The sequence below is a fragment of the Perognathus longimembris genome, chromosome 23 (genome assembly GCF_023159225.1).
Source record: "Perognathus longimembris pacificus isolate PPM17 chromosome 23, ASM2315922v1, whole genome shotgun sequence".
NCBI classification, from domain to species: domain Eukaryota; kingdom Metazoa; phylum Chordata; class Mammalia; order Rodentia; family Heteromyidae; genus Perognathus; species Perognathus longimembris.
This window is the reverse complement of record NC_063183.1, coordinates 7841762-7868017: the sequence shown is the minus strand read 5'-3', so window position 1 is coordinate 7868017 and position 26256 is coordinate 7841762. Positions and strand designations below refer to the sequence as shown.

Sequence of the window (26256 nt, the reverse complement as noted above, 5' to 3'; positions counted from 1 at the left end):
CGCTAAGAGAGAATATTCCAAAGTTGAAGACATGCAGCTAAATATAGACAAAGCCACACCGAATTAAAAAAAAAAAAAAAAGCTTCATGGTGAAACTATGAGATAGGCCAAAAGCAGAGATGTCTTAGAGCTATCTTACAGGAAAGCTCACCCACACAGGAGAAACAAGAGGCTGATTACAGACTTGTGATCAACAGAATATGCCAGAAGACAGCCAAAGAGTAATATTTCCTGGTCCTGAGGGCAAATCACATGGAACCTAGAATTATACACCCACGAAACCATCATTTGGAGAAGGAGCTATAAATAAAAGGCATTTTCAGACATGTCTCTCACTGAAAGATCTCCTAAATGATATACTGGGCTCAGAGGGAGACCAGATCCATCAGGAAGGAGGGAGGGGGTACAGGACCCTGTGTTGAAAGAGGAAGTCAATAGACCCCAACAGGTATGAACCAGACACAGATAAAGACGAGACAAACCAATATGAAAGTTGAAAGTTGAGACCGAGATTACAGTTGAAGTATTCTGAGGTCTCTGCCTTGTTTGAAAGGCTGAACTGATTTGTTTTGTTTGTTTTTTAAACTTGGTTTTTACATTGTAAGAACATTAAAGAAAGTAGAATGTGTACTAACAGATCAGAAGGAAGCAACTGGAATATAGGAAATCTAGTGCACTAGACATCAAGTAAGGAACATGGAAATTCGATTAAAAAAAAAAAAGCAAGAGAGCTATCAACCAATACATCACTAACCACAGTAAAGGTGAATAGAATAAACTTCTCTGATTTTCAGCTGGGATTTCAGGATGAAACTGCCTCCCTGCTAGAGGTATTGGTGACACAAAATGACCCCCAAGTGGTTGCAAGTAAGGCGCTTTAAGCAAAGCTGTTGGTCTTTAATGGGTGAGGGTCAGGAAAAGAGAAAGCAATATAGAGGACTATACGAATGAAAACATAATATATGCGTGTCTGAAATACTGTAGTGAAACCCATTGGTACAACTAATACACACTTTAAAATGAATGGCAGGAAAATAAAACAAGCTTAGATGAGGTTACTGGATAATAGCAGAAAGGGGGAGGGTGAATGAAGAGGGAGACTGAACACGGTCCATATAGTTATTTTCATGTAGGGGAATAGAACAATGAAACCTGTTGAAATTGTTTTAAGAAGGGGGAAGAGAGATGGGGAGAACAAGAAGGGAAGTGAGGCCATTTGGGATGTGTTGTTTGTTTACAAGTATGAAAATGTCACAGTAAAGCCTCCTCTCACAACCAATGTATTGCTAATAACAAAAGGGAAATAGCTGGGTGCCCGTGGTTCACACCTGTAATCCCAGCTACTCAGGAGGATTACAGTTCAAAGCCAGCCTAGGCAGGAACCTGTATGAGACTCAGATCTCCAGTTAACCAGAAAAATGAAGCTGGAAGTGGAGCTGTGGTTCAAGTGATGGAGCACTAGCCTAGAGTGAAAAAACTAAGGGATAGTGCCCAAGCTCTGAGTTCAAGCCCCAGTATTAGTACACACACACACACACACACACACACACACACACACACACACACGGATGTAAAGTACTGGTGGCCTAAGATCTACAACACAAGTACTAAGTTAAGCAAGGTGACCTAACAGAGAAAATGGATTTTAAGGCAAACAAATAAAAACAAATCATGTCAGGGCTGCAGATGGGTTTTTATGATAAAGGACTACTGATATTTCCTATTCAGTCAAATGAATGTACTTCACCTCCACCTGACTGCCATCATCACTGGGCCTGGGCTCACACCTACTTCTGCTGGGAAACAAACCCCCCTGAAGGCCTCAAACAACTCTTAAGAGTTGTCCTGCAGATGAATTTTGGGCCCAATGCCAGGGGCTAGATGCTATCTATGGCTTTGTAAAATGAGTTCCTTGAGACCCTAAGAAAAGTGGTAACCATCAGAATGAGCAGCCAGCTTTGTTCTTATTTTGCTTTTGCTACAGAAAAAGATCTTTAGCAAAACTTCCTTACAGAGAGAAAATGGAATTAATGAGTTGTTAGTGGAGATGTGTTGTTGTTGTTGGTGGGTCTTGGGGCTTGAACTCAAGGCCTGGGTGCTGTGAGCTCTTTTGCTCAAGGCTAGAACTCTACCACTTTGAGCCACAGCTCTACTTCTGGTTTTCTAGTCATTAATTAGAGATGAGACTCTCCCAGACTTTTCCTGCCCTGTTGGCTTAGAACCATGATCCTCAAATCTCAGCCTCCCGAGTAGCCAGAATTATAGGCATGAGCCACCTGTGCCCAGAAAGTGCAGAATATTTTATTAGGTGATCGAAAGAGATTTTGCAAACCTGTATTTCCTATATGTTGAAACTGGCTTTTCTTGAGATTAAAGTTCTTCATTATAATCTTTAGTATGTCAGGGCATGGCAGAGATGTCCTAAGAGGCTATGTCATGAGAAAGAGAAAGAAAGACAGAGAAAGAAAAAGAGAGGGAGGGAAGGAGGGAGGGAGGGAGGGAGGGAGGACAAGGGAAGGTGTTAAGAAATTTCAAGCTTATTATGTGTCAGATATTTTTAGCACTTTAGATATGTTATCGCAGCTTTCTCTTATTAGGCAGTAAATACTTTTATGGATGAGGAAATCAAAGCTCAGAGACCTTCAACAACTTGTTCAGGTTTCTCAGCAGAGAGGCAAAGTTCCATCCTCAGAGGGGGGCCTGAAACCAACACAGCACGCTGGATTGCATTTCCTCAAAGGCCTTTATAAGAATTTGATGATTTCATGGACATTTTTATAAAAGTTGACAACTGGGCTCAGTGATAGAGTATTTGCCTAGCAAGGTTCCATCCTCAGCCCAAAAACAAACTAAATAAAAATTAGCATCTGCACAAGGTCACGTGCATATGTGTGTCTTGGAAGAGAAAGTGGACTTTATCCAGGGATGTATGTGTGTGTGTGTGTGTGTGCGCGCGCGTGCGCGTGTGTCCATATGCACATCAGTCCTGAGGCTTTACTTGGCCTGGCCACTGTCCTTTTGCTTTTTCACTCAAGGCTGGTACTCTACCACTTCTGCCACAGCTCCAGTTTTGGTTTTTTTCTGCTTCATTGGAGATAAGAGTCTTATATACTTTTCTGCCCAGGCTGTCTTTGAACTGTGATCTTCGGATCTCAGCCTCCTGAGTATCTAAGATTACAGGGCCTGGCTTCCATCCAGGAATTTTTTTTTTTTTTTTTTTTTTTTGGCCAGTCTTGGGCCTTGGACTCAGGGCCTGAGCACTGTCCCTGGCTTCTTTTTGCTCAAGGCTAGTACTCTGCCACTTGAGCCACAGTGCCACTTCTGGCTGTTTTCTATATATGTAGTGCTGGGGAATCGAACCCAGGGCCTCATGTATACAAGGCAAGCACTCTTGCCACTAGGCCATATCCCCAGCCCCTCATCCAGGAATTTTTAACAGTGAAAGACAGAGCTGGGTGTGAGCGGCTCATGCCTGCCATTCCAGCTACTCAGAAAGCTGAGATCTGAGGATCACAGTTTGAAGCCAGCCTGGGCAGGAAACTTTGAGACTCTTACCTCCAATAAACTACTCAAAAAAGCTGGAAATGGCACCATCTCTCAAGTGGTAGAGTGCTTGTCTGAAGCAAAAGAAGCTCATGGATAGCACCCAGGCCTAGAGTTTAAGGCCCAGGACTAGGGGGGAAAAAAAAAAGACAGGCAGCAGCCACAGAGTCTTTGTTTTGCAGTGGAGTTGTTTACATGTTCAGCCTTACACTGCATGCTATGGTATGTGCTGATTGGCACAACCGCAGCCATTTGAATGGATTCTCTAATCGTGGTGCCAATGACTGGGATTAGCTGAGTTCCATGGAGCTCCCCAAAGCCTTCTGTCCAGGCCCCAGCTTTTTCTGTCAGGGAGAGGCTAACAAGACTGGGTGTCTTCCGCCCAGCTCTTCCATGTGAACACAGAAGAGTCAAGGGACAGCCAAGGGCTCTGGCCAGGCAGAGGGAAGTCACAGGAACAAGTGTGACCTTCTGCAAGGAGTGGAACACCGGTGTGTTAGCTGTTCCTTAGGTAAGTGAGAGTCAGGCAGCCACAGGAAAATGGGCGTTGTAACACAACTTGTCAAGAACTGTTCATGGCACCCAAATGGTGCACAAAAATGTTCATCATAATAGAAGTGTGCACAGCAGCCAAAGGACACCAGTAGTTCCTGTGACCATGAACAGATGGGTTGATGGACACACTATGGGGTCACTATGTGATGGATGGAACAGTCCAGAAGGAAGTACGAGATCTCCCCTCACGAGGAGAACCTTTATAACATTCTGTGTGTGTGTGTGTGTGTGTGTGTGTGTGTGTGTGTGTGTGTGTGTGTGTGCGCGCGCGCACCAGTACTGGGGCTTAAACTCAGGGCCTGGGTATTTTCCCTTGGCTTTGTTACTCAAGGCTGATGCTTTACTTGAACCATACTTCCACTTCCCACTTTTTTGCTGGTTAATTGGGGATTAAAGTCTCAGAGACTTTTATTGCCTGGGCTGGCTTTGAATCATGATCCTTAGATCTCAGCCTCTTGACTAGCTAGGATGGCAGGCTGAGCCACCAGTGCCCGGCTACAACACTCAAGTACAAGTATGAGACAGGACAGGCCCAGGCCACATGGAAGTTTGATGCCATTTACACAAAATACCCCAACAGGAAGACAAGTAGATTAGTGACTGGGGTGGGGGTGGGGCATGGAGGGGAGTCATGAAATGGGTCTGGAGCTTCCTTCTGGGGCCCCGGGAACTTTGTGGAACTGCATGATGGTGGTGACTGCACAATGTTCTTGAATGTACCTCGGGCATGATGCCAAATGACTTATAATACTTAGAAGGGTACATTTTACATGACATTGTCTTTTACCACAAACATACACAGCCATTGGCTTTACTCAGATGGAAGTGACTCAGATGGAAGAGTTGTGAGAGGCAAGGGCGGCCCATCTCCCAAAGTAAAATTACAGACAGGAGGATGAGGCAGCTGTGTGCTGATGAAGAGCAAAAGAGAAGGTGGTTTGGGGGTTGAGGGGACTCTGGGGTGCTGGGACCGGGTCTGCCTCAGTGCAGCCTCTTTGAGGGATGTGCTGGTGTCGTGGGGAGGTAGATGTGTGGGTGGCTTTGAAAGGTAAAACTCGAGAGCCCAAGCTTGCCCAAGGTTCACCCCTGTAATACAGTGACCCCAGCAGGAAGGTCAGGACTTGGGTGGAGTGTGTGTGTGTGTGTGTGTGTGTGTGTGTGTGTGTGTGTGTGTGAGAGAGAGAGAGAGAGAGAGAGAGAGAGAGAGAGAGAGAGAGAGAGAGAGAGAGAGAGAGAGAAGAGAGACAGTCCTGGGCTTGAATTCAGGGCCTGAGCTCTGTCCCTGAGCTTTTTCATTCAAGGCTAGTACTCTGCCACTTGAACCACAGCTCTCTTTCTGGATTTTTGGGTGGTTCATTGGAGATAATGAGTCTCATGAACTTTCCTGCCTGGACTGGACCCTCAGATCCTCAGATCTCTGCTTCCCCGGTAACTAAGACTATAGGGGTGAGCCACTGGCACCTGGCTATGGTCTCATCTTTCATCTTGAGTGAATGGAAGTGGTTAAGTATGGGAACCTTACGCTAGCCATCTTTATTAGTTTATCCCATGATGATTTCTTTGGAAATGTGGCTCTTCTTTTCCCAGGCAAACTCTTGCTTCTCTTCAGCCATGGTTTGTTTTTTTGCTGGACTCAGGGCCTCATGCTTGCTAGGCAGGTGCTGTGCTGATGAGCCACGAATCCAGCTGTTTTTTTTGCGTTGCTTATTTTTGAGGTAGGGTCTCAGTTCCTTTCCGTATGCACCCCTGGATCATAATCTGCCATGGCAGATGGTGGCACATATCATGATCAGTTTCTTCTCTTGAGATGGAGTCTCAGGACCTTTTTCTGCCCAGGTCTGGCTTCAAAGTGCACTCCTCCAAGTCTTAGCCTCTTGCATCTTTAGGATTACAGGAGGGAGCCATGGACACCGGGTCACACTTTGTCAATCTTTTCTCATCCCCTGCTCTATGGTTAATCCCAGCCCCACCATTTCCTAGCCATACAACTTGGCAAGCTGCCTGAACTCAGCTCTCTCATCTGTAAAAAGCCCCTCCCGCTTCATTAGGTGATAACACCCTCAGTGCCTAGGCTGACAGCTCAGTAAGTAAGCTACAGTGGTGACAAAGCAAACACAATGATTACAATCACCACTCACCGTCTTCGTATTCTTTTTTTTTTTGCCAGTCCTGGGCCTTAGACTCAGGGCAGGAGCACTGTCCCTGGCTTCTGTTTGCTCAAGGCTAGCACTCCACCACTTGAGCCACAGCGCCACTTCTGGCCGTTTTCTGTATATATGGTGCTGGGAAATCGAACCCAGGGCTTCATGTATACAAGGCAAGCACTCTTGCCACTAGGCCGTATTCCCAGCCCTGTCTTCGTATTCTTGATGTCTAGAACAAGGCCCAGTGTGAGGCAGGCCTCATTCAGTCGCTATGAGATGGAGCTCTTCCTACACTCACAGATTCATCTAGAACCTTGCTGTCCAATGCAGTAAGGCATCAGTGAGAACACTTGAAATGCAGCTATCCAAACTAGCATGTGTGGTGAAGTGCAAAAATGTGCCTTATCGTATGAAACTGTAACCCCTCTTTACACCACTTTGACAATAAATAGGTAATTATTATTTTTTAAATGTGCCTTATGGCCCAACCCTTACTGTTGAAATGGCAAAAGCTTTGTGATATTGTAGTTGAAATAAGATGTATGTGTGTGTGCGCGCGCACATGTGTGTGTGCATGCGCGCACGTGCATGTGCGCCCTCACCTTTTCAATTCAAGGCTGGCACGGAGCCACATCCCTACTTTTAGCTTTTCACTGGTTAATTGGAAATCATTCTCTTTGGATTTATCTGCCTGGGGTGGCTTTGACCTTTGATCTTCATATTTCAACCTCCTGAGGATGACAGGAGTTAGCCACCAATACCCAGCTAAGATAAACTCTTAAAAGCCATCTCATCCTGTGGTTTCTCTTCAGACTGTATAAATTTTTGGTCCTCCCCTGCTTATTTTTAGCTTAGATTTTTTTTTTGGTGCTTGTCCTGGGGCTTGAACTAAAGTCCTGGGCACTGTCCCTGAGTTTCTTTTGCTCAAGGATGGCACTCTACCACTTGAGCCACAGCACTACTTCCAGCCTTTTCTGTGTATGTGGTACTGAGAAATTGAACCAAGGGCTTCATGCATGCTAGACAAGCACTCTACCAGTAAGCCACATTCCCAGCCCCTATTTTTAGTTTTTTAAAAGGAGGCCGAGGAAATGAAAAAGTACACACATCTCCATTGTATTTCTATAGATGGCACAAATCTAAAAGGTTCCCCAGTTACCATTCTTGTATCAACATTCATGCAACCATATTTAAGCCCATATATAACATGAGCTTTGGCAGTACAGATAATTCACTGACAACAATGATTCATTGAGAATCAAAAGTACATCCGGAGTGATTGCTAAACATGTTCTAAGCCCTAGGCTTGATCCCCAGCACTGCAAAGTACAAAATAAATAAATAACGATACCTATGGAGCAAATTTGAGTTCAAATCCCAGTACCATCAAGTAAATAAATAAATAGTATATCTGCTAGATGTGTAAACATTTTTCCATGTGTCATTAGTGTACTGCAGTGTAAAATTTGGTTTGAAAAAATAAATGAAAAGAGAAGTGCTAAAGCTTTCTGGGGATCTTTGCAGGTACGTTGTGATCCTGAAATTCAAGAGCTTCGTCAGTGGCAGAAGAAACTCCATGAGGACAAGTACATTCGCCAGCGGGTGCAAATGCTCTGGGCCAAACAAGAGCAAAAAGGTCAGCGGTATGGTTCCCAATCCTTACTTTATTTGGGAAAATCCCCATCCCTTATCAGAGGCTCAAGACAGTAGGGGGGTTCATAAGGCTGTTGGTCTGCCTGGAAGTCAGTGTGGGTGCGGGAGAAGCTGTGTGCCTCAGGACTATTCTAGAACGATGGTTGGCATAACATACTTCACGTGGCCCTCCCTCAGGGACAACTTTGATGTCACTTTCGGTCTGTAGGCTTTTATTTATTTGTTTTTAAAGCTACACGACTAACCTATCATTTTGAAAACACAGTGTCTAGCAACAGGATAGGTAGGTAGTTGTTCTAAGTTGTTGATTGTGTCTGAATTTAAATAGCATTTAGTGCTTGTCTTTTGTTTGTGATGGTTAATTTTATGTGTCCATTTGACTGGCTCTCAGGAGGCCCAGAGAACTGGTAAGTGTTATTTCTAGGTAGAGCTGGGAGGGTGTTTCCAAAACTTGAATTTTAACTGGGGTGCTGGATAAAGTGGGTATCCTTCATAGGTCTGTTGTCTACTCTGTTGAGGTCAGGAACAGAGCACAGTGGTTGGGTTACCACTGCCTATCTGAGTGCAAATGCTGGACTTTGCCAGGCCAGGGGCTCCTATGTCTCAGCTTCTAGACCTGGGCTGGACATGTGGGGGGGGGGGTACATAAGGGGGTGGCTTCCTGCCTCCATTGTGAGCCAGTACCATGTTACAAATTTCTTTCTTATACCTAATATTCTTCTTCCATTTTAAGATAAATTATAAGCAGGTAATCTCTCATTAATTATTTCTCTGGAGAGCCTTCATTACCCTCCACCTCCCTTGAGAAATTTATGACACATATACACAATACAAAAAAATAACAAAACAAGCACTCTCCACCTGCCAGGCTTATGTGTCCCTGTTGTGTTTTACTTGCTATCATTCTTTTTATTTGTGTGTGTGTGTGTGGTACTGGGACTTGAACTCAGGATCTTTTGCTCTTGCTTTGCTTTTTCTTTTTCTTTTGTGTGTGTGTGTGTGTGTGTGTGTGTGTGTGTGTGTGTGTGTGTTTGCCAGTCCTGGGCTTTGAACTCAAGGCCTGAGCACTGTCTCTACCTTCTTTTTGCTCAAAGCTAGCACTCTGCCACTTGAGCCACAGCGCCACACCACTTCTGGCCATTTTCTGTGTATGTGGTGCTGGGGAATCAAACCCAGGGCTTCATGTATACGAGGCAAGCGCTCTTGCCACTAGGCCATATTTCCAGCCCTTGCTTGGCTTTTTTCTGCTCAAGCTTGGCACTCTACCACTTGAGCCACAGTTTCACTTCCAGCTTTCTGCTGGTTAATTGATCAGAGTCTCATGGACTCTACCAGTCCTGTGTGGGTCTTGTGAATTCTTGGTTGTGTATTTATGTATTCCTGGTTGATCTAGAGCATCCTACTTACGTGGAACCTCCACGTGGAGCTTCAGCTTTGCCTGGCTCACTTCCTTGACCCATGCCTGGTCCTGGTAAACACAGAGTAAAAAGGGATGAGCGCATGATTGAGTTGATGGATGGATGGATGGGTGAGTGGATGGAGAGATGGTGAGTGGGTGGATGGATGGATGACAGATAGTTGGATGATGAATGGATGGTGGATCAATGAGGGATAATGGATGAATTGATGGGCGAATGATGGATGGATAATGGATGGATGGGATGTAAGATAGATGGAGAGATGATAGATGGATGATGGGTATGGATGGAGAATGGGTGATGGATGAATGATGGGTGTGTGGGTGGATGAGTTGGGAGGTTTAAATGAGCCACTGTGCGGGAGCACAGTCACTGGCGGTCTGTGTGCCCTGTAAAGAAGCAGTGTGCGTGGTCACTGCTGCTTGGCTGGCTCAGCCCTGGTCCTCTGCATGCACAGCTGCTGCTTTGTTTCACTTGGAAGGTGGAAGACACTCTGCGCTCTAATCAGTCGGAAGGTCAGAGGAAGTGCAGTGGGCCTGCGACGGCCACTTCTCCATGTTCTTTGGGTTGAGGTGCTGCAGGTTGATGGATGGAGCTGGCTGGCTTGGGAGCAGGTAGAGGAGATGGGACTGGACATGGTTATCGGCTTGTAGAGGGGGCAGAGTGCAAGCCATCCCACTCCAGCCAGGGGCCAATCTTGCCACCTCCCAGGGGCTCTGGGAGCAGAACTTTCTTCATTATGGTGGTCTTCAGTAAACACTAGTTGGTGGGAGCCAAGGAAATGGCCCTGGGCCAAACAGAAAGAAAAGAAAAAACAGTATAAAGGCTGGGGGTGGGGGCAGCTCAGTGGTGGTGCCCTTGCCTAGCTTGTGCACTCATGCATGTGTGCACATGCGTGTACAAGCACCTATCAGCACACAAGTGGACACTGACCAGGTGTTTGAACTACTGTGTCTGTGCATGTGACCTTGACCTAGCCAACCTCATGAAGCCTCAGTGTTCCCAGAGAAAAGGGTTCCAGGAGCTAGTCTTTGCATGGGTCCCCGTGCAGAGGACACTCGGTGCCTTCATTGTCACAACCCTGTCATTAAGTTCTCTGTGTGTCTCAGCAGTCTTGTGTTGGTTTCCTCTGAGAGACTCTGAGCAAGCAGAGTTGTGTGGAGGGGTTTGTCATGTTGCCCCAGTACCCCTTTCCCTGCCTCCCACAGCCCGGCCCAAAGCAGGTGGTCTGTACATGCAGGAGAAGGGATGGAGCTTGGGGCTTCATTCTGCAGAAGCATGGAGAGAGGACTAGGAAGGTCTAGCGGCATACCCAAGGACACACAGCAGTGGCAGGCTGGGGCTGGGGCTCCCTCAGCCCTTTCTGGATGCCAGGGACAAGCCCTCTCTGGCTTGTTGTTCTTTCATGGTGCTGGGGGCGGAACTCAGAGCCTCATGCAAGCCAGGCCAGGGCTGAACCACTGCGCCTTGTCCCCAACCCCACAAACCACTCTTGGATTCTCCCACAGCCTCCGCAGGAATTTCCACAAACATGAACTGCTTATTGTCTGGGCATTTTTTTTTCCCCTGTTATATCTGCAGTGACCAAGACCAGTAGACTGTGTGACATAGAAGTGTGGGCTTTCTTAAAGTTCCACTGAGCTGAGCAGGGCACTGGTGGCTCACACCTGTCATCCTAGCTACTCAGGAGCCTGAGATCTGAGGATCATGGTTTGAAGTCATCCTGGGCGGCAAAGTCAATGAGACTCTGATAGCCTGTTAGCCAGCAAAACACTGGAAGTAGAGCTGTGGCTCAAGTGGTAGAATGCTAGCCTTGAGCAGAAAAAGCTAAGGGACTGAGTTCAAGCCCCAGTATGCACTAAGGGACTGAGTTCAAGCCCCAGTATGCACTAAGGGACTGAGTTCAAGCCCCAGTATGTACTAAGGGACTGAGTTCAAGCCCCAGTATGCACGTGCACACGTGCGCACATGCACACACACCCCCACACACACAGTGTCTCATCTAGCTAAATTATCTTCTGCAGGCATCAAAGTGGCTTTCTATTTCCAACGTATGGGTAGTGTGGAACACTAGAAAATATACCAGTGCAGTAGTCTGAAACCCAGATGTTAAGCCCAAACTTCAAGGTCTTGCTATATAGCTCAGCTGGTCTGGCTCTGGTTATGTAGCTCAGGCTGGCCTCGAATTCTACAGCTTCCAGCTTCAGCCTCTTGAGTACTGGGGATACAATGAGCATGGCCACACATGACTGAAAAGAGTTTTTTCAACTTTGTTTATAAAGAAAGAAAGTTTTTTTTTTTTAAAAAAAGCCAGTTGCTGGTGGTTCATACCTATAATCCTAGCTACTCAGGAGGCTAAGATCTGAGGATCACAGTTCAAAGCCAGCCCAAGAAAACTGGAAGTAGCATAGTGGCTCAATTGGCAGAGCACTAACCTTGAGCTGAAGCGCTCAGGGACAATGCCAGGCCCTGAGTTCAAGCCCCACGCCGGACAAGAAAGGAGGAAGAAAGGGAGGGAGGGAAGAAGGGAGGAAGGAGAGAGGGAAGGAGAGAGAGAAGGAGAGAGGGAGGGAGGGAGGAAGGAAGGGAAAGAAAGGAAGGAAGGAAGAAAGGAAGAAAGAAAGAAAGAAAGAAAGAAAGAAAGAAAGAAAGAAAGAAAGAAAGAAAGAAAGAAAGAAAAGAAAGAAAGAAAGAATCCACAAAAACTCATACTTATCTATATACAAATTCAACAATCCAACAAACATCATTTTAGGCTGTTACTGTTTTACCAGTATTGTGCTCTGGTATTTATATTAGAAAAAAATCTGTTTTTTGTTTTGTTTTGTCTTTGGGTTTTTTGTTTTTGTTTTCTTTCTGAGCAACCATGGTGCAGACAGGTGGTCTAAGGAAGAGGAATGTCAGCTGTTGGGCAGAATTCTGGTTATATATAAAACCAGTCTCAAGTTACAAACTGAGTCAAGCTGCCATCCCAAACATTATTTCCTTGAAGGAGAGAATGACTTGAACTTATCCTCCAGTCTCTAGCTATTGGGACAGATGCATAGATTATTTTTAAATATGTGTGTTAAATTTTCAGCCAGTGCAATTAAAAAGAAGATGCCTAAGTCATGTTGGTGATCTTGTTTTAAAAAAAAAAAAAAAAGACTGCTGTCTCATGGCCTGTAATCCTAGCTACTCAAGAGGCTGAGATCTGAGGATTTAGGCTCAAAGCCAGCTTGGGTAGGAAAGTCCATGAGACTCTTAGGACCAATTAATTACCAAAAAGCCAGAAGTGGAGCTGTGGCTCAAGTGGTAGAGTACCAGCCCTGAGTGAAAAAGCTTAGGGACAGTGCCCAGGCCCTGAGTTCAAGCCCAGGATCGGGGCACGCGCACACACACACACACACACACACACACACACACACACACACATCCTGTCTCAACAGTGTATATTTTAGCATCAGATGGTAATGTTTTTCAAATGTTCTTTGTAATTGAATGTCAGTTACTGAACACAATGGTGCCCATCCTGATGGGAACAAAGCCAAAATAAGCATTGCCAAGGAAAGAGGAGGAAGGATTTGTCACCTGCAACAGGTATAGAGCGCACACGACTATTTCAAAGCAGCCCTTTGGAAGCAAAGGACATGGAGGGCTTATTTGGGAAGCCCCCACAGGATCCATAGGCCAGCAATTGGGCGGGCTCAGTGTAAGGTCACAGACAAGAAGGAAAGATGGTGGGCAGTTTACCCAGCATGCTTAGCTCAACGTCATGAGGACCCCTTAGAAAAGTTAAAATGGCTGACAGGAACACTTTGGGGTCTTTCTTTTTTTGTCTAAGGACCTGCCTCAGACCTATGCCTCCCACAGAGGTGAGATTACAGGTGTGAGCTATCATGTCCAGCCGGGCCTTGTACAAAGAATCTCTAAATGACTTTTATCACTTGATATTTTGAAAGGCAGGGAGAAGGAATGTGAGATCTGTCAAAAGAAATTTAACTGTTTATTCCCTACTTAAGCTATTTGTAATAGTTATGGAAACATGTGTGATACAGTTTTATTTATTTATTTATTTTTGCCAGTCCTGGGCTTTTGGACTCAGGGCCTGAGTTCAGGACGGGCAAAAATAAAATAAAATAAAAATTAGGGGGGAAAGATCAGGGGCACTGAATGCTGTTGACAAAATACTGTAAGGCCCTACAGTTGCTAGAGATTTATTTTTTATCTTAAAATATTTAACAGAAATAAAAATAATGTATCTGGGTGTGGTGGCTCAAGCCTGTAACCCTTGCTACTTGGGAAGTGGAGATTAGGGGATCTGAAGCCAGCCCAGTCCTTCCCCTACCAAAAAAACCCCAAAATTTATGAGACTCTGTTTCAACCAATGACTTAAGTGAGGTGGCACCTTCCCCAGCAACTTGGAGAGGAATACGGAGGAAGATGGCAGCCCAGGTAGGCCTGGGCATAAAGCAAGACTCTGCCTTGAAAATAGCATACAAAAAGGTCTGGATGGGCATGGCAGAAGTGTTAGAACACCTGCCTAGCAAGCACAAGGCCTTGAGTTCAACCCCAAGTGGGAGGAGATTATATATATTCAAAGAGTACAAGGCATTGCTGTACTTAATATAAATATGTGGTGTTTAATGATTAGCACAGCCAAATTAATGGCTGAATCAGTCATCACCCATAATTACCATGGGGGGGGGCAGATGAGGACATTTCATGTCTTCCTTCTCATCAAACTTCACGTCAACAATACACTTTTGCCAGCTATGACTATAGACACCCCCCCACTCTCTCTCCATTAGATCCCCAGAACTGATTTGTCTTGTGACTGAAAGTTCAACCCCATTAACAAGCAGACGTTTTCTTAGAGACAGGACAAAGAGGAAATGCATTGTTGTCTAAGTCACCATGAGGTCTCTAAGCAAAAAGACAAACCAGTTATTCAGGAAACATTGGGCCTTTCTCTGATCCCTTAGGCAATGGTGTCAAAAAAAATGTTCCTATAATAAATTGAAATAGGGCTCTGAGCTTCCTAGAAGCCAGAGCAATAAAGAAAAGAGAATTGTTCAGAGTCCATGTGTTCTCAAGCCTCAAGATGAGGCTTTCCAGGAAGCATAGGCCTTACTGGAGCTGAGGTTCTTGCTTTTTCCTCACAAAGAGGTCAGAATACAGGCGTGGTGGCCGCTGCCCTTCCCTTCCCCCATCTGCTTGGAGCAGTGCTTGCTTCTCCAGGGAGAAGAGGAAACCCAGCAGCAAGACCAGCTAAGGAGACTTCCCCTTCCTTGCTTTAAGTTTAGAGTGTATGTGGCTTTATGGATTAAAGGATTATCTCTGACTAGGGATGGAACTCAGGGAAAGAGCCCATACCTAGAATGCACAAGGCCCTGGGTTTGACCCCCAGCTCATGCACACACACACACACACACACACAAATGTGTTTAAACTAATAAGCCCCTTGCCCAGGCCCAGGCACCTGCAGTGGCTTAGGTGCCACTCAGATTGGTCCTGGCACACACCTTGTGCCAGGCACTAGTCTGAGCACTAGTTTTCCCTGTAGGTCTCGCCCCTCTGTCTGGGAGAGATGCCCCCATCTCCATTGGGCAGAGGAGCAAGGCAGAGCTAGGAGGGCTCCTGACTGCCCAGGTTACACAGAGACCAGAGATTGAAACCCAGGTCTGCCTGGTGCCAAAGAGGCTGCCTAGGACCATCCACCAACCCAAGTGCACCCTGCAGCACATTGGCCCAGCAGACCTTCCCATCAGGGACCATGGGGTGGGCAGTGGCTCTATCCTGCCACACCTTCCGTCCTGCCCACCCACACCAGTGACTGCCACGGGCCACTGCCATGTAGGGGAGGATTGAGGCAGGAGAAGCTGAGTCCTCAATTCATCCCTCTGCTTCCCCCGGCCCTCTACCCCTTTTCTCCTTCCAGTACTGTGGCTTGAACTCATGCCTTGCACTTGGGCACTCTACTACTCGAGCTACACTCCCAGAACTTTTGCTTTTACTTTGTCTTTTTCACATAAGATCTCAAGATAACTTGGCCCACTTTGTCCTCCTACTTTGATCCTCCTATCTCTGCCTCCCGCCTGGGAGATTATAGACGTGCCTCGCAAACCACTTTTGTAGCATATTTTCTCTTACATGAGTATTTCTATAGGACGAATTCTTAGGTGTAGGCCAGGTCCAAGGGCATGCGGATATTTGATTTAGATGTGGTCGCCACCTTATCACCGGAAGATGCGCCAATTTGTACTTAATGCCACCAGCTGCCATGGGACTTTTAATGGGTGATATAATCTTGGTGCTTCATTTTCTCACCTTGTAAAGTAAGAATGACTGTGCCTCAGACATGATTCTAAATGAGGTCATTGTTTACATAGTACCCTGGCCCTTTGAAAAGAAAGAGACCTGTAAATCTTCATTTCATTTCCATTTCATTTCATCCTCCATTTTCATTTGCCTTTTTCCTCTCATCTTCTCAGGCCTTCGCAGGCCTTCACTCCCTCTCCATTTCAACCCATGAAAGAAATAAAACTCTTAAGAGTTATGACATGACTTTATACTTTGTTTCCATCTCTTCTGCTTTTTCTGACTCAGCGGCAGCTGAAGTGGCATTTAGGTGACATCAGCTTTTACACAGATCTTGTCATTTGAACTTTGCTGAAGTCTGCACAGCCAGGACACCCCTTCTCCCGAAATGCTCACAGTTCAGATCCTGCCACTCCCTAGAAGCAAAAGTAGACACCGGAAGTTCAAGGCCCCAACTTTGAACTTAAGCAGATGAACATTTCTAGTTTCCTTAGCTTAGTTTCCTTACTCATTGCTGACCACTCACTGGTGATTCTGAGAATGCAGAGGGAGTTGATGAGAGCTAGAAAAAACTAGGAACCCCTGGAATGCTTCCCGGGGGAGGGGACAGCCTGCCCTCCCTGCCATTCTGCTACCACAGCAAGAAGATGCCAAGCTGAGATTCAGTAACTTCTGCCTAAGCGCGCATCTGGCTCACGTTAAGTGGCCAATAAAGGAAAGCCATTTCTCCTTCCACTCCTTCCCCCTTTCCTTCTCCTCCTCTTCTTCCTCTTCCTTCTTTTCTTCTTCTTTCTTTTCCTCTTCCTTCCTTCTCTTCCTTCTTCCTCTTCCTCCTTCTTTTCTTCTTTCTCTGCCTTTTCTTTGTTCCTCCTCCTCTTCTTCCTCTTCTTTGTCTACATCTTCTCTGTCTTCCTCCTCTTCCTCCCCATCCCCTTCCTTCTCTTCCTTCTCCTTCTTCCATGGTCGTACTGTGATTTGAATTCATGGCCTTGAACTTGCTCGTCAGGTACTCTACCACTTCAGTTGCACTCCCAGCCCAAACTGTGATTAAGCATGGTTAGCATGTCCTGTTCTTCATGTTGGCTGTGGCACAGTGTGTCTGTGCTGAGTGGTTCCTACTTAAAGGACCAGAAGTGATGGAAAAAGCCATACTGGGCACTGGTGTCTTATGCCTGTAATCGTAGCCAGTCAGGAGGACGAGATCTGGAAGGTCACTGTTCAAAGCCAATCTGAACAGAAAAGTCCATGACTTCATCTTCAGTTAAGCAGCAAAAAGCTGGACTGAGGGTGTGACTCAAGAAGAGAACCATCATGTGCAGGAAAAGGTAAGGACAAGAGGATGAGGCTCCGAGTTCAAACCCTAGCACTACAAAAGCAGAAATAAAGGAAATGCAGGTGATTGCCTTTATTTTATTTTATTTTTTGCCAGTCCTGGAGCTTGAACTCAGGGTCTGGGCGCTGTTCCAGAGCTTCTTTTTGCTCCATGCTAGCATTTCTGGCTTTTTCTTTTATGTGGTGCTGAGGAATCAAACCCAGGACTTCATGCATGATAGGCGAGCACTCTACCACTAAGCCACATTCCCAACCACGCCCCCTTTTTAAAAAATTCATTTTTTAAAGAGAAGGTCTCCCTGTGTAACACAGGCTGGTTTGAAATCTCAGCTTTCCTGCCTCAGCCCCCTGAGCCCTGGGATTACAGGTGTTCACTGCTGTTCCTGGCTTAGTTTTCCTTTTGGACTGTTCATGTCTTCTGCACCGGTAACAATGTTTACACAGTGGGTATTTACTCTCACTGTGTCTTTTATAGGCAAAGGATTTTCCAGGCACATAGCCAGGAATAATTCAGTTAACTCATTTTTCAGTCAATTAACCCTTTGCTGTAGGCCCTTGGTGGTGGTGGTGGCGGGGTGGGGGGGAGTGTCTCCATTTTATGTATGAAGAAAATGAAGCACAGAGAAGTTGGAAACTATACCCAGGGTCACACAGCATGAAAGTGCAGAGTCAAGCAGCATGACCTGAGAGAGCTCTCCCTGCCCTCCTCCCCCTCCACGTGAACAGAGCTCAAATGCTGTTTGGGGACACACGTGTTGGTGTTAGGTTTCCCCCAACCTCTGGTTCCTCTGCCAAAGGCATTGAGCATACCGCTGCCTGTTAGCTTGACTTGAAGGGTAAAGACCTCACAGTGTCATACATCTGCACACTACCCCCATTTCCTGGGCACTTCATCTTCTCCCTTAGCTTCTAAACTTAGAATGCCAACAGCCACAGCATCAGATTCAACTCTCCTCAGCTCAAACATGGAAAACTTTAAAGGCATCGAGCTATGGGGGCTAAATATTAATGATAATAATAATTTCAAAAGGGAGGACAGACCATTTCCTTTTTTTTTTTTTTTTTTTGCCAGTCCTGGGGCTTGAACTCAGGGCCTGTGCACTGTCCCTGAGCTTCTTTTTGCTCAAGGCTAGCACCCTACCATTTGAGCCGCAGTGCCACTTGCGGCTTTTTTCTGTGTATGTGGTGCTGAGGAATTGAACCCAGGGCTTCATGCATGCTAGGAAAGCACTCTACCACTAAGCCACATTCCCAGCCCCAAACCATTTCCTTTCAGTAATTAAAAGCCTGTCCCCTTGGCCCAGCACTGGTGGCTCACGCCTGAAATCCTAGCTACTCAGGTGGCTGAGACCTGTGGATCATGATTGTGGTTCAACTACAAATTCTCAAAAACTCTTGTCTCCAGTTAATTAGCAGAAAGAAAAGAAGTAAGGGTATGGCTCAAGTGGTAGAGCACCAGCCTTGAATGAAAAAGCCAAGCAAGAGAGAAAGGCCCTGAGTTCAAGCCCTAGTCTTGGCACACACACAAAACTTGCTTCCTTGTCCTGAAGATAACAGAAAAGTACCTACAGATATAAAACAGTGCCTGCCTCCCCTATTGCTGCTGGTAGTTTGGGGTGCAGGAAAATGTAAGGAAGGGATCTTTTCACTTCAGTTAAGTAGGAAGGAGAGGTCAGGGACACAGCGTGTCTGTTCTGCTCCGTCCTCCTGTGTCCGTCCTACTGTGCCTCATGATTGGCCTTTGTTTCCTTCCCTTAGCATCCCAGGATGGTTTTGTTTTGTTTTTTTTGGTTGGGTTTTTTTGTTTTGTTTTGTTTTGTTTTTGCCAGTCCTGGGACTTGGACTCAGGGCTTGAGCACTGTCCCTGGCTTCTTTTTGCTCAAGGCTAGCACTCTGCCACTTGAGCCACAGTGCCACTCCTGGCTGTTTTCTGTATATGTGGTGCTGGGGAATTGAACCCAGGGCTTCACGTATAGGAGGCAAGCACTCTTGCCACTAGGCCATATTCCCAGCCCCCAGGATGTGTTTTGTGAGACGCTGCTCGGGAAGAGCCTTGCTGCTCAGGCTGGAAAGCCTCCTAGCTGTGTGTTCTAGCCCCGCACCTCTCCACAGTGAAAACACCCCAGCCTCAAAGGCCAACTGAGCCACAAGCTTACTTGAGTTTTATTAAAACCAAGATGAGCTGTCATGGAGTCTGTCTTTAGGCAGTATCACACAAGTGTGTGTTTGTGTGTTTAAATTGTTTCTTCTTTTTTGAGGGCTGGGGATTGAACACAGGGTCTCACACTTGCTAAGCAGGTGCTCTGCCATGCCCCCAGCCCTTCTTCAATTGTTTAGTGAACAAGGCCTCTAGGTTTTGCCTATGGCTCACTGTAGAGCACAGTCCTTGTGTCTCTGCCTTTCCCCCCCTCTCCCTTTGTAGCTGGGATTACAGACATGGACCACCATGCTCGGCTTGTTCTTTTGAAAATACCTCTCTATCTTGCTTTTACATCTGTGAGATCACCCTGCATAGATAGCAATTACTCTCATGGGTTCCTCATCTAATTCTATATGAAAACATCTCCTCCTATGTAATCAGCTTCTTCTTAAAAATAAAAACACAATAAGCAGAACTACAAGTTACGGATTTAGCACCCCAGGTACACTGAGCATTAAGCTAGTTGTTCTCAATTTCCCAAAATCCTAGAAGAAAAGACAATCAGTTGACATATGTTCTGGGTACCTTGAGACTATCCATTTTAGAACCCCACCTCTGGTTCTGGTCAGACATTAAAAGCACTTCAGTCTCCTGGCGCTGGTGGCTCATGCCCTGAAATCCTGGCGACTCAGGAGGCTGAGATCTGAAGATGATGGTTTAAAGTCAGCCTGAGTTCAAGCCACAGGGAAATAAAAAAATTAAAGTACTGCAATCCTCTGATCCGCTGCTACTGAAGACGGCCACAATGGCTCTCCTTGCTTGAATCTGGTGCGCGGATGGGGGTCATTGTTTGCGGGTTCTGGTGACTGGGACTGGGAAGGGCCTGGCTGCCCCCCCCCCCACGGCTGCCATCTTGACCCCCACTCTGCTCTCTCGATTTGGGATCTGCAGTGTTGTTACGTAGCCCCCACTCTCCCCTTCTTATGAGACAGAAGTCAGCCAGGCACGTGGCTCATTCGGTCATGACTAATGAGCTTCTCAGTGTAGCTCACCTTCCCGCCATGACAGGCCAGTGAGGGACTTGGGACTGAGGCCCGGGTGTCAGAACACAGGGCCATGTGTGGGTCAGCTTCTCCAGTGCAGTGATTTTCCTGCTGGAGACTCCTTTCTAATTTTCCCTATATTACAAGTAACACTGCTGCCGAGGCTGAGGCTACATTTCCTAGAAAGCAAGGGCTCGAAGGAGTCTCATTTTGCAACCTGCTTCTCCAGAATTTTCTAAGTTCCTCCCCTCAACTGTGTCCAGTTGCCGCGGGAGGGGCCTCCTTCCCGGTGCCGGTCTTAAGTGTTAGCCCGCCTTCCTGCGCTATGGCGAAACACCGGAGACAGACACCATAGGAGGAAAGGCTGGGCACGGCTCATCACTTCACCGATTTCAGTGCAGGCTCGTTCATCCCACAGCCCTGAGACCTGTGGCAAGGCAGCACACCATGGTAGGAGTCCCTAGAGGGAGAAGGAGACCAAGGTCCCCAGCTCCCCCTTCAAGGCACGTCCTCACAGGCCCAGACTTCTGCAACTAGGCCTCAGCACCCCCCCAGCTGTGGCAGTTACTGAGCCTTTGGGAGGCCATACAGATCTCCTTATCATACTTTTTTCACACATGTGCATGGGCAAACACACACACACACACACACACACCCCAGAAACTCGAATTCTCTGCAGGTACCAGCTGGATAAAACACTTCTGACACTAACTGGAGTTAGCAGAGACCCCAGAGTTAAAGGCTCAGCCTCACGAAGCCACCCGCACCCATGGCCAACGGCTCTGGCCAGTTTCTTACCCAGGAGGTCACTCAGGAGCGGGCAGAGGGAGAGAAGGCTCAGGGCTGCCCCCCTCTAGGACCTCTATGTGTGTAACCATGTTGAAACTCCCAGAATCCTGTCCTTGACAGTCTTTCTGGAGGCTTCTCTAGGTCAACAAGTTTGATTAAATCACTAGCCTTTAGGGAGCGACCCTCCCCACCCCAGAGACTGTGGGTGGGGCTGAAAGTGTCAACCTTTAACTACACAGTTGATTTCCCTGGCAGCTGGCCCAGATTTTTGGAGGGGGGTACCCAGGAGCCATCTCATTAGCATACCAAATGACACATCACTATACAGATGCCCAGGGTTTGGGGGCTCTGCTGGGGAAGCAGGATAAAGACCCAAATGGCAGCTGGGCACTGGTCACTCACACCAGTAGTCTTAGCTACTCAGGAGGCTAAGATCAGAGGATCAGGGTCCAAAGCCAGCCCAGGCAGGAAAGTCTGTGAGTCTCTTATCTCCAATTAAGCACCAAAAAGCCAAAAGTGAAGCTGTGGCTCAAGTGGTAGAACACTAGCCTTGAGCAGAAAAGCTGAGGGACAGTGCCCAGGCCCGGAGTTCAAATTCCAGTACACACACACACATACACACACATACACCCCCCCCCCCAGTATCCTAACTCTGGTATGCCAACCCTGATGGGTTGGTGTTTGTGACTTTTGTATTTAAATATCAAGATTGCCTAGTGTAGTAATGCCCATGGAAAAACCAGTTCTATAGATAAGGGCCACTTTCGGCTTCCCGAAGTTCAGTGGCTCCATGGAAGGTGTGCTGGAGGTAGGGCTGGGAATGAGGCCCCAGTCCTGGAGGCAGTGACTACAGAGCGGTAGACACTTTTACCCTGTGTATGGGACAAAAATGACCTCCAGGAATCCCATTCTCTCTCCCCTCCCCTGGGCTCTTCCCCTCAGAAAGAACTGTGATTGACAAGCAGGGAGTGGTAGCTCCGCCCCCTTCTCTTAACACCTGAAACCTTTCCTCAGCCCTGGGAGTCTCCTCACAGCTCAACCCCGGAGGAACAATCAAAATCACTGCCCCGTTATTTATGAGCCGGTCATACTTGCAGAGGAGATGCTTAAAAATAAAGTGGGGTATCTGTTTCACCGGTTTGGAAGGCAGCATTTAATATCCAGACCTCTGCCAGGGCGAAGCGGGTGAGAACTTTTTATACCCTGAGCTTAGCCAGCCAGGATGCCGCGGATGTTTAGGGAGCCTGGGCCTCGGCGGTGGCAGCTGAGAATGTGGAGAGAAAGTCAACAGGACTAGCTAGCGGGCTTCACCCATGTTCATTCACACCGTGGTCACCCCACTTTCGAAGGGCCCAGTCTCCATGCTATGCAGTAATGGCAACATGGGGCTAGTCCGACAGACATTAGAGAAAGAAAATACAATATGTACAGTTAGAAACACATATGAATAATGCATAAGGCATACCCAGCGGCTGCAAGAAAACTTAAATACTGGCTAAAAGTATTCTTAGGGCTCTTCATTTTTTTTCCTCCTTTAGCATAGGTGCTAGGCTCAGTTTAGTTGAAACTGTGGCTGTATCTCTGGAGGTAAGGAATTGTAAGACTGCATAAGGCAGTCCCACTGAAGGGCTGTACTTACGCAGATCTCACCAGGAATGGAAGTGAAATGGGAGCCACTTTGCTGTAAAAGAACGTGGCCAGGTGTGGTGGCTCATACCTGTAATTTCAGATACACAGGAAGCAGGCAGATCGACATCTGAGGTCAGCCCAGGCAGAAAGCAGGAATGCCTGTCTGGAAAGTAACTGAAAGCAAAAAAGAATGGGGGTGGGGGTGGGCGTGGGGGTGGTGGATATCTCAGCTAGTAGAGCTTCTGCCTAGCAAGAACAATGCCCTGACTTTAACTGCCAGAACACCGACAATAATGATAAATAAATAACAGAACTTTTCTTTTTTAAAGGGCAGCAATGACTAAATCAAAAGCCCCCATTTCCACGTTGACTTTAGGGTCATCATCTTGGTGGGTGTCCAGCCATTCTCATTCCCCCTTGTAACATTGCTGACTTAGTAAAAATATGTCCTTCATTACTCCCCCTTCGCCAACATTTTTCCTTGTCAAACTTGGCAAGAACACCTCTCTCCCCTTTTTAATGGCTTCATCTTATTTCATCACATTTCTAAATCATCAGTCACCCAATCTTTTCCTGATTGCTAGATGTTTAGGTTATTTTTTTTTTCCTGTGTTAGATGATGAGGTAGAGCTAGCTTTGTCTTTGTGTGTATTTTGTTTGTTTTGTTGGTCATGGGGCTTGAACTCTGGGCCTGGGCGCTGTCCCTGTACTCTTCAGCACAAGGCTTGTTCTACCCCTTGTGCCACAGCGCCATGCCACTTCCCACTTCCCGTTTCCTGGTGGTTAGTTGGAGATAAGAGTCTCACAGACTTTCCTCCCCGGGCTGGCTTTGAACCTTGATCCTCAGATGTCAGCCTCCTGAGTAGCCAGGATTACAGGCTTGAGCCGCTGGTGCCGGCTTGTCTTTGTGTTTTGATTTCAGGCCCTGGGTGTGAGACTTTGGCCCTCGCCCCTCAGCCTGAGACCCCACCCACCCAGGTGGGATCTGGTGCTGTTTGCCTCTGTGCTGGGAGGACAGCCCTCACCTCCCTGCCACTGAACACGTGTGTCAGGGGCTCAAGAAACACCATAGAAATCTTGGGAGGCAGAGACTGGAGGATCACAGCTTGAGGCCAGCCTGGGCAAAGACAAGACCTCACCTGAAAAAGGACTAAGGGCCTTGCTGGAGGGAGGTGGACAACGCTCGCCTAGCATGCCCAAGGACCTGAGCTCAGTCCCCAGAACGAAAAGCAAATAAACCAACCCCCCCCCCAATAACACAAAACTGCAGAAGGGTTTTTATAATTGACCTGGAATCCTGCAAAATGAGCAACTGTCAGGTAAAACCAAACAGACATTTTTTGTTTTGGCCGTACTAGGGTTTGAACTGAGGGCTTCAGGTAGGTGCTCTACCAGTTGCACCACACCCAGAGATCTCTTTGCTGTAGGCTATTTTTTTAGATAGCATTTTGTGCTGTTTGTCTAGGGCCAGCCTCAGACCTCAGTCCTCTTTCCACGTCCCACCCGCTGGGACCCAGGTCACAAGCTCCACAGCCTGGCTTATGGATTAAGCTGAGGTCTGGCTTCCAACCTCGATCCTCCTGATCTCATCTTCCTGAGCAAGTGGGATGGCAGGCGTGAGGAACCATGCCTGGCTTGGCCGTGACTGCAGACTTGAGCGCATGGCTGAGTCCCCTGGGTGGCCTCAGGTCCGAGCACTATTGTGGTGTCCAGCCCATGGGAAGGAATGTTCTAGAAGTATGTTCTCTCGGTGGCCTGGGAGCATCCTTAGAGTTTGTTGCACTGTTTCCCTGTCTGGACCTGGAGCTCCTAAGAATAAACACAGCCGAGACTCACTGAGTGCTTAACACCCTTCAGACTCAGCCCGAGCCACGTCGGGTCCTTAGCTGCTCCCAGTGGCCCTTGCAGTCATGGCGCCCCCACTGGACGCAGTACTGAGCTCTTCCCCAAGCTGGCCAGGCAGGAGGGCTAAGCCCATGGGGCCGGGGCCGCTCCCAGGCCCTGCTCCTGGAAGCAGCCTCGGCAGAGCACCAGGCCCAGGAGCCTGGCCTTCAGGCCCAGGAGCCTGGCCTTCCGCCCCGGGTGACACTGTGTGGAAGCCCCCCCTGGCCCATGTGGCCTCTTCTCCTCCCCCTGCTGGGGGCTGCTTTCTGAGCTGTGGCGGGAGTTCTCAGGCCTGGCCCCGGAGAGGCGAGGATGGGCGCCCAAGACGGGCAGCTAGCCTTATTAGGGTGCAGGGCCCTGCCTCTTATCACATGGCCTCCCATGCAAGCCGAAGGGCTGGTGCTTCTCTCCGGGATTTTCCACTCGCCCAGCTCTTCTGGAACTGGCTGGGCACCCGGACAAGACGGCGTGAGGGCCCCGAGGCATCTGTCTGTTGGGGTCCAGAGACAACCACCATGACATCTGAGTCAAGGTAGAAAACAGTACTTTAAGCCAGCATAGGGTGGCTTCTTCCTCCTCCCATCCCGTGGCTTAAAGATTCTCCTGGTCCTCCTGCCTCAGCATCCTACACAACGGGGACTACAAGTGTGCGCTACTATGCCCCGCCATTCTGTATTTGTTTTTGTTCTTTTGCCAGTACTGGGGAGTGAACTCATTGCCCCTTAGCTTTTGCATCCAAGGCTGGCACTTGGCTACTTGAGCCACAGCTCCACTTCTGGCTTTCTGCTGGTTAATTGAAGTTAGGAGTCTCACAGCTTTTTCTCTCAGGGCTGTGAACTGCGATTCTCAAATCACAGCCTTCTGAGTAGCTAGGACTACAGGTGTGGGCACCCAGCTCATGGGTGACTTTTTAATTTCAAGGAATAGGCTGGCATTTTTCCTTCCTTTCATCTTTTGGGGAGGGTGAAATAGATAGGCATTAGTGACAATAAAATACATACTATAAAGCATTTGTGCTTGTCACTACCACCCAAGGGAGAGAACACACTGTCACACTCTGTCCATGCCTCTGTTGTTGCTGTTTTGAGACGCCATGGGGCTCCGTAGCTCAGGCTGGCCTTGACCTCACTGCAGCTAAGCTGGTCTCAAACTTGTCATCCTCCCACTTGTGCCTGTTGAGCACTGGGATTACAGGCAGGTGCCACCAGCCCCAGCTATGAAGCCCCTCAACCAGCTTCATCTAGTGGCAATCTCTTTCTTCTTTCCTTCCTCTTCACCTTTATCTACAACCCTCACCATTTAGAGCTTCTGGAACCCCCCCGCTCCGTGTCTTCCCCAGCTTGTTCACACCCACTGCCTGTGACCCCTGCTCAGTCAGCCACAGTGTGCTTAGCCAGTGTCCATGGATGTTCTGGATGCTCCTGGGTTTCTGCTGCACTGAGCATCCTAATTCTTGCCCCCGGACGAGCATGCAGGTGTCTGCGGGGAACAGGGGCTCTGTAGGGACCATAGGCTTGGAGTCTATGTCCTGCTGTTTCACATGCCTGCCTCCCACCCCTCGCAGAAGCTGATGGCTTCATGAAGGGCGTGGCCTGCGCATGGGGATGGCCCCACTGCCAGGCCCCATTGTCACTGTGTGTGTACGCACATGCACGCATGTGTGTGCATGCTGCTACTGGGATTTGAACTCAGGGTCTGTGTGCTGTCCTTTGGCTTTTTTTTTTTCTCAAGGCTAGCACTCTACCACTTGAGCCACAGCTTCCACCTCCAGCTTTTTACTGGTTTATTGGCGATAAGAATCCCACAGACTTCCCTGCCCGGCTGGC

The 26256-nt window shown here is 47.6% G+C and overlaps 1 protein-coding gene across 2 annotated transcripts in view; it reads left to right on the top strand.

Annotated features, from left to right (window-relative positions):
- The window catches only part of Iqck (IQ motif containing K), an 84749-nt gene that overhangs the window by 56459 nt on the left and 2034 nt on the right, over positions 1-26256 (top strand). For both annotated transcript variants that reach the window (XM_048332800.1, XM_048332799.1), the window contains one exon: positions 7767-7878. In XM_048332800.1, coding sequence (XP_048188757.1) covers positions 7767-7878 — 112 coding nt within the window. The remainder of the gene's footprint in view (positions 1-7766; positions 7879-26256) is intronic.